This window comes from Vanessa tameamea, chromosome 2 (genome assembly GCF_037043105.1).
Source record: "Vanessa tameamea isolate UH-Manoa-2023 chromosome 2, ilVanTame1 primary haplotype, whole genome shotgun sequence".
NCBI lineage: Eukaryota > Metazoa > Arthropoda > Insecta > Lepidoptera > Nymphalidae > Vanessa > Vanessa tameamea.
This window is the reverse complement of record NC_087310.1, coordinates 6,660,784-6,678,796: the sequence shown is the minus strand read 5'-3', so window position 1 is coordinate 6,678,796 and position 18,013 is coordinate 6,660,784. Positions and strand designations below refer to the sequence as shown.

Here is an 18,013-nt window from a genome sequence, read left to right as displayed (position 1 = left end):
GTTTTGGATTTATTATAACTGATAACAATTAGTTTTTACGGATCGTTAATAAGGGTTATGTTATTAATAAAAAATAAATTAGACAAAATATGATATTATGATATAATTACAATAAAGGTAATGACAACGAGAAACACATTTTGTTATGAAATATTATATTATATTACGTGTTTTACATATTTAATATAATCACATTTAGCATGCAGTAGTGAAATAGATTAAAAACAAAGAATTTAAATTATTTAAACCAATTTACTAACAACCTAAAAATAGTTCTAACTTCGAATTTATCTTAACATAAATAAATCACCAAATCAAAAATATTGAAGTAACTACATACTCAGTTAATCTTACAAAATCAAATAAAACAAAACGAACACTTTACAAATTACAAGTCGCACCAAGACCTTACTGTCCGCGCCAAGAAAGAAAAATAATGGCGGTTTAATTTGTTTTGGGCGCTTTTGTGTTTTTTTTTTTTATTGTTTAGCCAGTTATATGGATAAAGAAATCTCCTAAATATCTTATATCATTCCAGTAATATTTTATTTTTTTAGTATAGGTTGCAGGTCCAGTTACGCCAAAATAGATAAAGCGACCGTTAAAAAAATGAGTAATTCTGAAAGTTAAAAGTTAAGATCATTTTTTCAGACAATAAAGAAATGCTTTGGTAACCGACGTAGAACTCGAACCACAGGGAGGAATACACAAAGGTTCCTTTAAAATAGTATTCTATTCAAATCAAATCAAATGAAATTAAAATAATTTATTCAACATTGAAACATTATACTTACCTGATTGTCAATATTTAGATAATTTATAAAAATACTAATTATTACATATCTATAATATCAAAAACACTTTGTCTTCGTTTTTATAGATTTTAGCAAAGTATTCGATACTTTTCGTCACAATACGTTATAAAACAAGATAGATTTAGACTTTAAAATTGATTAGACGATATCAAGTCAAAATTGTTTTTGAAATGGTCTTGTGATTAGATACAAAGTAGCTAATAATTCGAAAAAATATATGAAACTATGAAAGTAAGTATCTTGTGTAATTAAAACGAAATCAAACGCCATTTTAATCTCAAAACATTTTATTTTAAAATAAACTCACACGCTCTCATACAATAAGTAATACTTATTACAATAAAATAACTCGAATATTATACACTATTGTCTAGAATTTTTATATAATTATATATAACTTTAGCCGAAAATGGCACTTAAGGCGTTCATTATAAACTTTACAATAACTTAATGTACTCTACCTTAGTAGGCACGATAAAGAAATTCGATGTAAAGAGGCACTTTATTTCGTCTCTATTGTTTACGATATGTAAAAACAAGATAAACTATTAACTGAAAACTATTTGACAATTAAAATACGCAAAGATATTATAAAAGGAAGTAAGGACCATACACAAAAAGAAATTTCTCGTGTGTTTAAAGAATCCGCACCAACTTCTAATAATATTTTTTATTAAAATAACAAACTGAAAAAACTACACGACTTCTGTTTATACAATAGCTTGCTTTTACAACCGTGAAACGCATTTCACAATAAATATTTACCATAAATTCGACGATTATATGACCTTAAATATACGTAAATTCAATAAATTAAGGCCACAATTGAACACGACAACTTTTTATCTACTTAAGGTCTGACTCAGTATCGCGTCCGGTGATTTTTTTTAATAGATAATAAAATTCGATTTTAACAAAATGACTGTTTTCTTCATGAGCAAAATATTTAAAACGAATAACTTTAAAACGTTCTAATTTCAAAATAACGTTTCAAAAACTAAGAAAATAACCGAAAATGTATTTTTATGTTATTAATTTACAATCAAGTATTTTTAGCAATTGGCAAAAACAAGTTAATTTATATATTGTTGACTCATGAACAGAAATATGTTTATCGATTAAGTGTCGTCATGTAAATATATATAACATAACAACTAATAAATCACTATAAACACAATTTAATATGACCACGAGTGTGAGCCGAGTGACCACATTTCTTGCCCGTGGTCGGTCAGCAAGAGCAGGATTTGCTTGAACTTGTGTCGCGATTATTTTCTCCGTTTGCGATCTTGTGGTCGAGGGCGAATCCATCGCCATCTTTATCGCTGCTTTGAAGCAGTTTGTCGTTTAGAAGAATCTGGAAAAAAATATTGTCGTTATTATCATTTGGTCTAATAAATAAACTAAATAATCCTGTGGATATGGTCATATTAATAAGAAGAAATTTAGCGATATTGCATCTAACAAAACTTTGTAGATTCCATAATTTATTGTGTATTATGTTAATTGGAATGCAATAAATATGAACAAATAAATAAACAATAAGTTTTATTGAACTGGTAACTTTTGTTACTTTGTTTTTTTTTTATATATTTTATTTATTTTCTCTTATAAACTACCAATTATATGAATATGGAACCATTATATTTAGATTATAGTTGACAGCTATACAGTAAGTTTTTACGACGCATTGTTTTTATTAGATATAAGTTTAGTTTACTTTGTCAACATAATAAGAGAGAGAATTTTACGCGTGGATGTAAACAAAATGCATACAAATATATCGCGACAATTCATAATACCTAATAGAACATAAACATTAGCCAAATCCATTTGAAATAGTATACAAGATCCGCGAATACGCGTACGTAGGTACGGACACGACCGGTTTATCCATTAAGCAGTGTAGGCCACTCTCTAGGTAGATAAGCCAAATATTTTTCTTACTTGAATAGCATATATTCTTAATTATGAATAAAATTACAGTGTGGTAGAACTTTTTTAAAAAGGTCGAATAGGATAAACATGCGCCGAGAAGTAGGTACACTGCCTAGGGGCCCGACATCGTCAATCCGGCTCTGAGTAGAGATACATTCTCAATCGTAATAGATACTCAATCTAAAACCGTATTTGCTTATATCACATTATTTAAATTAAAAGAGCTTAAGTCTCACAAGTATAACCTTATTATTACCCACGAGAAGTCGAGACAGTAAGTCAAAACTACACACAAAGCAATTTAACATTTAATGCCATAGAGGTTTAAAAATGAATGGTACGGCATTAAGAAACGACGAAACAATATCATAAACGTTTACATAGAAATATAATGAGCTTAAAACATTTGTAGGAATTATTTGTCGCCGGCGTGCTAGACGACACCGCAATCCTAATACTTTTGGAAACATTAAAATAGTTTCGACCGTGTTATCTCAACAAATCAGTTTGTCATTTAAACTACGGATCGCCTTCAATTTAAACAGATGTGTAAAAAAATACTTTCAAAATAAGTATCCATCTCGAAAGACCCCCATATAACCCCACTATCGGTTGATATTAAATTTAAATTTTTGGAACTCTTAAATAGTTAACTATAAAAATCATTCATGTCCTTATTCATTGTAGCATCCATTTCTCATATAATGTTATTGTTTATTATACAACATTATGTCGATAAACTAGTAAATGTATACAAAATGCGATTATAAAATTATAACATGCTTTTATAATGACATGGTAACACATTGTATAATACTATTAGTGACGCTATTAATTTAAAGATTTCACAACATCGTTGAAACCACATTCCAAAGTAACACAAGATTAAGTAGGTATATACAAAAATATATATATACATTATTCATTGGTTTAAAATTATTTCACACGTATTGCTTATTAGAAAGCTTACGAAGGCGTCATTATTACGTCGTGATTTATATAAAAATTAAGGTTTTTTGAAGGATGGATGAAGGACAAAATATCATAGTGTACTTACGTATTAATAATTTAAAAAAACTAATATAAGACATCACTCATAATATATGTAACACATAAATAATTTAAAATCCAAATGTTTATATTAAATTATTTATAATAAACATTCAGGAGTGACTCTAAACAAAGTATTATCGCGTTAGTTACGACAAATTTTGTGTGGAAGTCGACTTTATCGTGGGATGTGACCATCCTTAACATTATGTATCTTCTAGAAGCAACGAAACCAGTTTAATTATTTAACCATCGGACCAAAATAAAAGACGAGTCTCAACCTCTCATGTGGCTTTTACGCAAGATACGATTACTATCTAGAATGCTTATAAATTATCTTTATTAAGGAATTGTTAGAAAACAATTCGTGATACAATAGAAATGTCTACTTAAGTATACATTTAAAATGCTATTTTGTCGCAATGTAACTTTTTAATAAGTCCGTGGTAAAAAGTAAAACAAAACACATTTTATTGTTTTTAATTATGCACAAACGTTTAATTAGTATATTTATTGTCGCCTTTTTTGCAACTTGTTTATAGATTTTTTTTTAATCATTTGGATTTAAATCCAATGTACTGACCTAGATATTCGAAATTCGAAAGTAACTTCCATGAACATGACAGCGAATATATTCATATTCTCAGTCTGATATATAAATAATAAATAATGAAGATATTATCAAACTGGGGTATTAAAGGATTAAACGGTACTTAACGTTTAAAAAAAAAATTAACATTATAAAATAATAATGACCTATATATACTTATAAGGTATGTTCGTACATGTATAGATAATACTTTTTTTTTTTTAAATACGACTAACGGCACTGTCTTGTCACATGTAGTGTCATAATTTGAAAACCACTATAGTATAATATAATATCATACAATATTTAATATATTATATACATATATTAGTGCTAGTAAAATATTTTATATAAATAATAGTAAATATAAATAATTAAAAAAAAAAAATTACATACAATACCCTGATGATTTTTAGCGCACCATAGATACATAAAATACATATTGAACTATTTTAAACTAATATTTCCTCTTTTGAAACCAACAATACAATTTAAATTTATAATATTAATATAATTTATATTATTTGAATCGAATAAAATAGAATTTTACGAATTTTTAATTTTTCAACCATGATCTGCTGGCACTTAAATGCGAGTGCTATGCTCGAAAAGTGTTCAATGTTGTAGTTCTTATACCCATCTATAAGAAACCAAAGAGTTCTAGTCTTTAGCGATGATTTAAATTTGAATCGAATAAAATAGAATTTTACGAATTTTTAATTTCTGTACCATGATCTGCTGGCACTTAAATTCGAGTTCTGGCCCTGAAAAGTATTTAATGTTGCAGTTCTGATATCCATGTGTGAGAAACGAAAGAGTTCTAGCCTTTAGCGATGATTTAAGTTTGAATCGAATAAAATAGTATTTTTAATTTCTCTTCCATGATCTGCTGGCACTTAAACGCGAGTTCTGGACTCGGAACCAGTTGTATGTTGCAGTTCTGGTGCCGATGTGTCAGTAACTAAAGAGTTCTAGCCATCGGGCATGATCAAAATTAGAACACATAGAATATAAAAAGAAAGAAATTTACTTTTCAACAGCTCTACCATGATTTGCTGACTCTGAAATACAATTCCTTGACTCGAAACGAGTTTTTTGTTACATATCTGTTACCTTTTTTTTAGGTAAAAACGTCAGAACTATTTCTGAAAACTATCAGGAACTATAGAACTCTTCTGCATGCTAACAGAACTCACATTTAATTTTGATCTGCTGGACAATGATCTGATAGGTTCACACACATTATTTCATACCAGTATGACCTATATCCTAAAAATAGCCTTTCTTGATTAGCTGACGATCTTAAGACAAAATAAATATCTCACCTTATTAACTAATGAACGAGCCGCATCCTCAATGTTGATGTTCTCCTTAGCGGAGGTCTCGAACCAGCCTGCGAATCCTTTCTCCCGGCAATACTCATCCATTTTCGCTGGTGAATTCACTATACCTTCTTTTTGCTGATCACACTGCAGGATAAAACAACACCACATACATTTTTATTTGATCACCAAACACATACTAGTCATAGTTGTAACAAAAGAGCATATTTGGTAAATATGGTATTTCTTGACGCCAAGTTATAATAATTTATGAAGCGTTCTGCATAAATTCATTATTTATTCTTAGAAATCAATACCGTTAATAAACTGGCATGCACTTTTTAATGTACGGTAAGTATGCAAATTAGAATAAATCCGAACAGCATAAAAGTAACAGATGTTTAAGGGTAAGAATTTTATTACCGGTTTATAAAATGTTGTCTGAACCTTATTAAAAAAGGAAAGAAACCATTAAAAAAGGAAGATACTAAATGTTATTTCTTGCAAATGTCACCCAATATGGAAGAATATTCAGCTTACAATATAACTTACATATGTACTGTTAAAATGTATTTAAAACGTTATTTATTTCCTTGGAAACTATAAATAGATATATTATATTCACCTTATTAGCCAACAGTATACACGGTATAGGCGACCCGTCAGGCAACTGCACTTTGGTGTCCAAGTCGTTCTTCCACTTGACCACTGCGTCGAATGTGGCGACGCGGGATACGTCGAACACTATGAACGCTCCCACGGCCTCCTTGTAGTATACGCGTGTCATGTTCCCAAAACGCTCTTGACCTATAATTAAATTTATTATTGTTACTTCTCGTATGTATCTTTTATTTATCCGTAAAAGGAAAACGCCTCTGCTATTTCGAGTAATGAATACGATCTGTGGAGCAATCTGTACGAATAAATTGTAGAACTCGACGATAATTCGTAAAGTATCTTTAAATCATCTATTGAAATGCTATAAACATAAAAAATAAAATTAATAAGAGTAAATGATGCAACAAATTACTTACATACATACCCTAAAGAGGAACCATTATTAGTAATGACATGAACATCAGCAAATAAATTATCATTAAAATCATAAAAATCCAAGAAAAAGTTAAACCCATGTCATCCATATTAACTTTTTTTACATTCAAAATGTCAAATGTTTTAATTTTAATTTTGTCTAGTTGAATTTTATTACTTTTAAAAAATACATTAAAACTATTTAGTAATACTAAGCTATAATTATATAATAAATTATTAAAGCATTTAGTTTTCTAAAGGTTTTGGTATTTGGTATATATTTGGTATTATGAAATAATAAAAAAATATATAATTTGTAGCAGAAAATAAAAGAAGTAAATATTCTTTAAACGCCTTGCCAACTTCCAAAATAATACATAGAAAATATTGTTGCTACTTTACCGCCAAATAACAGTACTCTGTATTGTTGTGTTCCGGTTGGAAGGGTGAGTGAGCCAGTGTAATCACAGGCACAAGGGACATAACATCTTAGTTCCCAAGGTTGGTGGCGCATAGGTGATGTAAGGAATGGTTAATATTTCTTACAGCGCCTTTGTCTATGGGCGGTGGTGACCACTTACCATCAGGTGGCCCATATGCTCGTCCGGCAAACAATGCCATAAAAAAATATATGTTATGTATGTATATCAGCTTATATACTTCGGTTTCAGTCCAGAATAATTTCACCAATGCCAATGTTAGTTACTATGAGAATCACAGGAGATTTTGGTCAGTTTTTGAAAAGTGTATACTGGGTTTGATTTTATGAAAAAAAAATCTTTCAGGTATATACTTATACTGTATTTGAAGAAGAATCTTACAATTTTAGTGGAGTTTATAAAAAACAAGAAACCGAATGTCTGTAGTATGATAATCTCACTCGGTAAATTGTCACAAAACGATGAAGGTTTATTTCTATACCCTAAAAGCATTATAACGGTTTTAATTCATGAAGATGATCTGACATAGGCATAAAGCTGAAGTGGCAGCAGGCCGGTCACATCTTTAGCAAAACCAATAACCCATGATCCTTGACAAATTCTTGATTGGAAGCCACATCTTTACAAACGTGACAGAATATTTTCAGTCTTGATAAGAAAATATGAACGATATTGATCGGACTCAAAGGCGTGCCGTTGTCAAGCAGTCGACGTACTTAGACTGATGATGATAATTAGAATGAAGTGTAGAGCAATTATTACATATAAGTTAACAACAATTAACAATATATCTTCCAAAATTACCTTTCATAGTACAGGACAGATAAATTTATTAAAAGATGTTTTTTTATTAAAACATACCCGCAATGTCCCATAATTGTAGACGTATAACGGTGTTCGCGTCCCAATTGAGAACTTTAAGTGCGAAGTCGACTCCAATCGTCGCTCTATAGTGCTGGCTGAAGAACTGGTGTACATATCTCTTAATGATAGAAGTCTTCCCCGTACCGAGTTCTCCGATCACGAGGATTTTGTATAAATGTTCTCGCCTCTCACCACCCGCAGATGCCGACTAAAACAAACAATAAAAGTCAGACAAAGAGTTCACGATTAGATTTAAGCAGGTACAGGATTTGGCGAAGCATTTTGTGATTAAAACTCTCGAAGTATTTTAAACAATTATTACATTTGTGAAATGTTATATGTATGATGATGTCCTTCTGACTGAATCTGGCCATAGTGGCCTTTCTCAGAGGAAGTTAGCTAATTGTGCAAGAGATAGTGCATTGAAACATATACACGATTTCTCTTTGCCCTCGCAGTCATAATCTGATGGAACGTCAATCCGACTACGACTTTACTTTCTTTCCAAGTTATCCGTAGTTTAAAAATTATATTATAATGTACCCTTTCGAACAACTTTCGAACTTCAGGTTGCTACCACGTTTTGAACGTTCATTGATCATTGAGATCAAACACATATAGACAGTTAAATGTACATAAAATATATTATTATAACGAATTTTAATAAACTACGTTTGTAACTATCAAATGCTTTCTAAACGGTGTATTTACTGTGAAATAGAGTGCAATATAGTTTTCAATAATTTCTCAGATAATTTTTTTTATATAAAAAAATATATTAATGAGAAAAGCGGTCATTTTAACCGACCTACTATGAAAATTATACTGACGAAGCCATAGTAGCTCGTCGTTAACGCGGTGGGAAGAATTACTGAGTAAATCACATAATACTTTTTCCTTATAATTTTTTTATTATATTAAATATAAATAGTTTTACACTTTATTTAAGTTGTTGAGACAATTATAAAACTTATTACCATCTCAAATGAATTAAAATGTATTTATAAGACTCCTTTTAGCAAAAAATCGCTTTTCGGGGCAGGGAATTTGATCATATTAAACGATGATTGAAATATTACAAAGAATTATTAATTAAAGAAGCCGCAGATAAAGAATACAGTAGGTACGACAAAAAGACGCCTTGTGCTGTGATGAAGATTTGTGCCGAAAGTCAATGACTTCTATTATATCGACCAAACAATAACATCTGTGTTGATAGTTTCGATAATTCTCAGCATTAATTTCGGACCCTGGCCTTACTCCCTTTAGTTTGAGAATGAGTTCTGGTGATATTAAAGAGCTTCGCATATAATAGTTTTTCCCTTTGTACCCATGGGTCGAGACGAGAGCTCTTTTCAACTTTACCCGAAACCACGAGGGCAAGGAAAAATGATTATTATTATTTTATATAAATATAAAAGTAGATATAGAAAGAGAAATTTACAAAGGTAGGGTAAATCCTTTGAAATATCTACTTTTATATTTTATAGAACAGCAAAATTGACAATTGTATGTCTAATTGTTGGTAAAAATAAAATATTGTATTTATAAATAATAATGCTGTCCACTTAAATAACTCTTATGTAAAGAAATAAAATGTTAATTTTCAATGTTTACGTATTAATGAAGTGCATTAATGCATTCAATGGCATTTAGAATGAATTGATGTAAAGCAATAGAAATACATAGAATAAATAAAACATAAGTCATTGCCGTTTTAATTTATACGTATATTACTTAAATATTAAATGACTTTTTTCTTATAATAAAAACGATAAATATTATATAACATACGTAGACGAAGGGGCAAATTCCTTCCACAAAATCCAATCACCAAGAAACTATGTATAACATAGTAAAATAAAAAAGTAACAATTAATTGTTACAGTGTAACAAAATAAAACTAAAATATTTTGAATATGTATCAGTTCGAAGTAAAATTAAGAAAAATGTTAACAAGAAACGATTATAATAAGGTTTCATAATCCGTAAAGTATATACTTACTTAGTTTAAAATTAAAGTAAAGACTGAAAACAATCTACCCACGATTTTAAGCTTAGCTAAAGCTTGTTTTGTCATTTAATAACTGTATGCAATTTAAAGTTAGGTATATGCTTTTTAGTTGTGTCTTCTGACTTCTGAGCAGTAAGAACATTAGTAAAGTTTTATTGAGATCCTTGTTGGAGTAGTGGCTAGCTTATTAGTCCACAGATTTTTTAAATGGATTCTGACAAGAGAAAACATTTCCGCCCTTCTTTTTTTTTGTTTAAATTCTCAGCAGCATACCGAATTTTCCTCGTTAGCAATATTTATTAGTTAGTTGTAAATAGACAGACTTGTATAAATAGCTAGAGAGATTGTAAACTGTCCGAAAATTAAGAATTCAATATACCAAAGCAAAAATATTAAAAGCAATAACTGCCCTTTAAAATTTTGCTACAGTAACGGCTATTATAAAATAAAACCCTTAGCCCAATGAAATACTAATATAGAATAGTAGGTAGTTCTCTTCTAACTATAACTAAATATAGTACTTCTTTCCTAAAATTTATCTTACTTTGATGTCGTCCGGACTCAACAAGTAGGTATAAAGATCGACCTCGAATGGTTAATTCTGCAGTTATCGTTAATTCATGTCAATTAACTTATGAACAGACAGAATAGAAATGGATTCAAACCTACTCCGTGCGTTACCATAAATAAATTAACAACAATATTTTATCACAGGCGTACCCCTACTAATTCTACTCATACGAAAATCTCTTTCTTATGGTATATATAGAGATAGTTAATGCCGAATGGGTAATGTTAAAATTGATAAAAACATTTAATATACATAATATTTTAGCTCCCAACAAACTAGGTAGTTTTGTTTTACTAGTAAACTATATTGTAATTGTATTATTATTCTGATAATTGTAAATAAACTTAAAAACACATCTCTTAATTTCGAACCTCAATGTCTTTTTTTAATGTTTTTGCAGAATGCACGTAGGCTCTACAGAATAAAGCCAAAGTTTGTACCAAATCTTATCCGAAGATCGTGGTCTAATCTGCAAGCACCATTGAGTTTTACGACTTAATTTGCATTTCTAACTCATCTTATGCATCTGGAAATAGTCATATATATATGTATAATGCATCCTTTAACCGGTTTTTAGATGTTATCATTAACCACGATCAAACACGATTGTCACATAACGATGGTTTAATGAACAAATATTGCAAGAATGATATATGCAATGGAGATGTTTAATAAATTTCAATTACCGTTAATCATTTTAATACTTAAATAGGATTAAGATTAGACAGTAACAGATATTCAGAAAGATTAAGTCGAATATTATTAATTATTGTATAATCGGATAAGAATATTACAAAGTTATTTGTTATTAATTACAAGTAAAGTATAACATTTTTAAATTTAATCGTAAATTCGCTAACAAGCACAATTAGTTTTTTATTCTATTTGTAGGCTAAAAAGCTTATATTATTAATTAACAATTACTTTTTAAATATTTATGTTAATACGTGAAGCAATAACTTTGTACCTCTTTTTACCAAAAAGTCGCAGTTCATGAAATTTTCCACTTTTAAAGTTTATGGAGTGCAGAAAGCTAATATTTGTAAATTCTGCATTAGAAATACATTAAAATTATTAAAGAAAAACATTACACATACTACGATACGTTTAACACATACCTACACGTTTATCTACATAATATTTAATGTGAAACATTCATACAAAGTATATATTGCCAATGACAACACCCGCCATGTCAAAGATGAAAATGAATGTTTTTTTTTATTTTTTTTTATTTTAGTAGTGACAAGGTATCGTCCAATTGAGCCTTATTTGTTCCACGTATCATTCGAATCAACGTATCTAATATTTTAGTAGCAATGAATTACGGTCGAATTTCGACCAATGGGCGACTACTAATTTAAGTAAATTTATGAATGGAAATGTTTTATGAAATTAGTACTTGACCTATCGTACTTTAAACGTGATTAAACTATTTCTACGAAGAGAATTATCGGCTATTACAATGTACAAACGACAAATATAATTATAAACCTATACATAATAATAATACTTAACAAGTTCTTGTTAAGGTAAACTAAGACAACAATATTTAACAAGTTTTATAAGAAAAACAATTCTAAAATCAGCCCATGTTAAGGTAAGGTATTTATTATATTAATGTTTATATCAAGTGTATACGTTTTTCACATTAAATTAAGCACTTTTTATTATATTAGATAATTACTAAAATAATCCGGTTCAACGTTACAGGCGGTATTACCGATAAGACCGTCTTTTTACATTTTTCCTAGCTTTAATTATAACTATTTTTTATAAACAAACCGTATATTATTTATTTTAAACATAGAAAAGTTAACATAATAATCAAACCTAACATATTCTTCTTCTTTGTTCTTTATTGAAATGGACAAAACTGCATCATGTATTTTAAAGAAAATATGTAAAATTAATCAAATCTCCTCTCGTCAAATCTGATAACTTTATTATTTTACTAAATTGGGAGTAACGGTTACAATAAATCTATAAATTAAATTAATTATTGATCTAAATCAAGCTCAAATCATTATGAAAACTTTATAAATCATTACGCAGAGTGAAACCTTTGATAGCATTTACGGAAAGATTTATTAAAATATCAGCAAAATAAATAATATTCTCGACATACAATCGAAGATAAATTATATAATTAGTAGGTACGTGTTGTATTTATATGAATATGATTTTGTTACAAATTCTACGATACGAAGTACTATACGGTTTTTGATATATAGAATTATAATCAACATATAATTATTCAGAATAAATTGCGGATAACAAAACTCTTAAAACTTTAAAATCAACTAGATATTTATAAAACTTACACTTTTGATCTGCTTGGGTGACATCTTCAATTATATTATCACGAAACACTAGAAGTAAAAAGGCTAGCGTCTATGGAAGATTCTCGACAACAAAACAAAACATTGCATTCCGTCGCCTTCTTATACCAGACACTGTTTTTTCTTACTTTTAACTTGATTTTCTTTTATTTTTTAATACTTGTCACGTGGTCTTTAATTACTAGACTTTTGCGTACTGGTTGAATCCATGATATTAAATTATTATAATTTTATAATTAGTTTAGTTTTAAAATATATTACCAAATTATTTTCCGTAATATTTAAAATAATTACTAAATTTTCACTCTTAACGATGTTTGTGATTGCTTAATATTTTTAATAAACTCTTTTTTTAATTTTATTTTGTGATTAATTAATTTTATAAACACGACACGTCACAGCCGATTTACGATATTGAAATATTACGTTAGTCCAATGACCGGCTATTTATCGTTGGAGTGGCGCTGCCTTATCGGACACCAGATAACAGTTGGGTAGGTAAGTACTCACAGATGTCATTTGCACTGTACGCGACAGTCAACTAAGTGTCACAAGACTTGGACGCCGTTTATATAGATAGTAGGCATCTACCTGACGTTAAAAAAAAGTTTAAAAGAACTTTTTGAAAACAGTTTAACGATGCCTTATACCGGACTTTGACGCCATCCTTTTATTTATTAAAATTCACTTCACACCGCAGCTCTTTTTCCCAAATCTTTTGACAGTACTACAATCTATTTTTGACAAATTCAGTTTGAACTAAATATTTTGTACTATAAAGCAATGGAATCTGATATCTCGACAAAAACGCATTTAGATAAAAGTCGTATGGCATATTGTCATTGTCAGGATATCATTGGCATGCCCTTATGGCGATTTATGACATAATATTTATCCTAAATAAATTTCATACATTAACTAAACATTGACTTGAATTTGCGATCAGCGTATTCTCTTCTTTGGAATGTCTTTCCTTTTGGGTTGGTTCCCCGCCACCATTCGGGTCGGGTGGTCGAGGTGCTTACGTGCCCGACTGATTGCGCGCTTATCAAAAAATCCCTTAGTCGGCTCTTACGACACCGACCTGTTTAGATGATATGGCTTATACTAAAAAAATATATTATCCTAGTTTAAATATAAAAAGGGATTTCCGAATTAAAAATCTATTACACCAAAATGACGATTATCATGTGTGACAAAGATAATAAACAAAAATAATTATTAAAAACACAACGGTTTATTAATAAAGTAACATTTACAGGATATGAGACTGCATATGAGACTGCTATAACAAGTAATACGGGTTTTGGTATGTGTAGCTTGGATCCTTTTTATTGAATCGATTTTGAAACAGTTTTAACAGTTGTAACTTACTTGGGAAAAAAATTCTTTCAAACAAGTTAAATAATGTAAACAGTAATTCTTTCATGTAACGTGTTTTGGACCCTGTTTCATTTTGATCGTTTATAGTTAATTCTTAATATCATAATTATCATTATTATGAATTAAAATGAAATATTAGTACGTAATTTAAGTAGCTTGGGTATTTAAAAATTTACCAATAATTCCTTGAACTACTTAAAAACTATTGTCTAATATAGAGAATGGCGGTTATTGATATCGGGAGGTTCATTGCATAACCATTATAAGTTAGAACATTCGAAACCACGACGAGGTAAACTTATATGGGGTGTCTAATTACGAATACGCATTAGCATTTACCACAATTTTAGGATTAAAGCGCCGAGCAGCGGCTGTATGTTATTATCAGAATATGTATAGATTTCACGATTTTAAAAGCCCCGCTATAAAGTCAAGAAAATATGAAAATATGTATATGTACGTACATATACGTAATATGTCGCTATAATTAAAATTATTATCAGATCAGTATATGAAATTTCAAGTTATAACGGTACAATATATACAACTTTAAATAAGGCGTTTACACGTATTGATATTAATTAGTACTTACAGAATAACTAGACCAAAACGAACTGACATACTTGAATGTGTTTACCGAGTTATCTAATATTTTAAATGTGTACAATGTATTGTTTCTAATGAAAATTCTAGTATTTTATGTAGAACGTTCTTTATACAAATGATCGTATGAACACCAAATTCATTTCAATTTTGAATGCGACACAATAATCTCTATCTAGGAGTTAAACATATGTATATAACTATAAATAATATAACTATATACATATCTATACTTTATAGTAATTCTGAGATATATTATCAATAAGGAATTGTTAGTGCAAGACCCACGAATTCTGTTTTAAATATTAATAGCAATATAAGTAAAGTCAGTAGTCATTTATTAACAATTAAAAAAATCTTTTATTCATATGTTATTCAGATTAGACTCTTAGAAAATTTTATGTAAGTAATCCTTATTTGGGTTGTATTTTTTTCAAGATTTGCTCATCTATCTGTTATTAAACACAAATACTCACGAACATTTGGACTTAAAATTTACGATGCAGATTAATATATTTTACATTATATTTCAAACTTGCAGCAATGAGAAGACAGAGCAGGACTATAGATTAACAAATTATTTTTTTGTAAGATTTCGGGACAAAAATTGGGACAGGTGAAACGAAATGAAAATGCATAAAAAGGAATCAACTGTTCACGAAGCTTGAATAATAATTCCTTGGTACATTTGACTAACAAATATAAATTAGATACATGGAAGCATATTAAATAATAATAATGTTAATTTCAACCATAATCTTTGAAACTGTTTGTAGTTAAACGCGTTATTTATATTGTTAAATACTAGTATTTAAATGATTACGTTCTTAATTTTGATTATATAGAGGTATATTATTCATAAATAATGAACGAATCAAGTATTTTTGGAAAATAGATGATAATTAATGTCAGCTTCCTCTTTATTAGAATGTCTGAATAAAATTGATAAAATTTAAATTAAATTAAATTAAAATTTTAATTCCAATAGTTTCTTTAAGAAAAACCGATAGAACAAGTTCGAAATAACCATAACCAACATACAATAAATAAATCGTTATTCGGTAGTTAATGGGCAAATTTATATTCGCCTTAGGTTTGCGTAATTTCTGAAGAAATATTCAATATTTTATATAGATTTGTCGTCTATTAGTTATGTATTGAGTGGTAATTAAATTGAGCGTCATCTTTAATTCACATTATAAGACATTTCACGGTCTATTTTAAATTTTTAAATTCCATCCGGAAATAGTCAGACGATTAGTCATGCATTAAATGTAAATAATTAATCTTTAATTACGCCTGTGTTTGAATACATTTAGAATCAAAAACACTTGCAATAAATATATACTTAAAGCCTTTCAGTATATCTGCGTCATATTAAAAAATGTACCGGGAAATATAATATTTTATGACGTATAGATAACTCGCATAAATAAAATATTTGCACAAGTGTGCCAAGATGCGGTCGAATGCAAAGCACACGGGCAGGCAAGCTTGACGTGTACTCACGAAGGGCATCGTGGCGCGTCCTCCGCTGTAAACTATCGTGAAATGTAACGTACTGGAATCAACAGGGACGTCTCTGCGCTGAAGCCGCAACACTCGCACACCGTCAGGTAGCACTCGTCACCGTTCTCCTCGAAGGTCATGGCGCGCGCGCATCGCACGGGCAGCTTTTGCCCACTGACGGCTATCGCGGCGCACAAGCGCCCACACTCCGCTAACACTCACCGGTGGTACGTCGTCATTGTCAGCTTTGTTTTCCGGCTCGATGAGGTCTCCGTAAGCCGGCATCGTGTCCGCTGCGTCCGTCGTAGTCGTGTCCGCACACCCCTCCTCTTCCGTTTCGTTGTTGTCGCTCGAATGCGGCGGCGCGGGCGAATGCGCAGCCATAGCGAGTCGCTGCCGGGCCAGTAAAACCGCCGCCTCCAGTGTCCCCACCTCACCCCCTCCTTCCTCAACCTCATCCTCGTCATCGTCACGATCCTCTGACAAGGCAACTGACGCCTGCGCGACGAATGCAATGCGTCGCTTTAGAGCATCACCCGGACTCGGTTCTTCTACAGGTTTCACGATTTCAGTTTTACGGCGTCGTTTCCACGCCTCCTTTGTAAAGGCACGCATCGCAACTGGATGTTCTACCGCTATAGGTATGAAAGGCGGTTCTGGTGATGCAGATGGCTCTGGCAATGTGGAATCTAATTTAGATTCCGTTGTGTTGGTGGATTGTTGTTCTTGCTTTTCGGACTCAACAGTCGTGTCAAGTTCTGGCTTTGGTAAAACTTGATCTTGATCCAAAGGGTTAACTTGAACTTCATGTTGATCACCTTGTTCGGGTTCTGGTCCAGGATCGTCAGACAGCGAAGGTGTCGTGGAGCTTTCGCCTCGCCGTTTTCCAATACTTCCCATACGCTTAAGCAATCCAGTGGACTTCTTTTTTTCAACGATCGGCGAACTGTCAGTGCTCCGCGAAGCGTCCGCCGACTCCGCGCGTAGTTTCTTATTTTTCTTGCGCATAGTGCGTTCGTCTCGCGCGATCTCACTGTCCGATACTGAGGATTTACTCGAACCGGTGCGCTTGAGCGACGCGATGTGGAAGGGCGCGCCGGAGCGGAACGGCGAGCGGAGCGTTTGTAGCGTTCGCTTCAAGCGGGAAGGTTGGGGGCCGGGGATGGGGGCGGCTAGAAGCGGGGGCTCGTCGTCCCGCATGGTGGTGTGTCGAGAGCGGCGCGCGGACTGCCGGGCTCGTTCGCCGCCCGCCTGCACACGCAGCGACCTTGCTCCTGATCAGCACGCGTGAACCGAGGATAAACTTTTGACAAGGTCCTCTGACTAACACCAATCCGATAAGGGTGGTATATAGTATATTACACTAAACTGTGACGAATTTAGCTTAATGTGATTAAACTTATTGGATGATGACACCGCAATATTGAGCATTATCACGTGATTATAGTTTGTTTAGCCACAATTTACTATGTTAAATTTGTACTGCATTTTAAAATGTTGAAATGAAGAGCTCTTAACACTGTAAAATCATGTTTGTATTT

At 31.1% G+C, this 18,013-nt stretch overlaps 1 protein-coding gene across 1 annotated transcript; it reads right to left on the bottom strand.

Annotated features, from left to right (window-relative positions):
• Nucleotides 1-1,084: 1,084 nt before the first annotated feature.
• Nucleotides 1,085-17,687, bottom strand: Rab32. The gene is given in 6 exon segments (XM_026641338.2): nucleotides 1,085-2,172; nucleotides 5,718-5,861; nucleotides 6,340-6,521; nucleotides 8,048-8,258; nucleotides 16,526-16,679; nucleotides 16,681-17,687. Coding segments are annotated over 6 exon segments (1,809 nt in total). The 5' UTR covers nucleotides 17,673-17,687; the 3' UTR covers nucleotides 1,085-2,046.
• Between the last annotated feature and the right edge of the window lie 326 nt (nucleotides 17,688-18,013).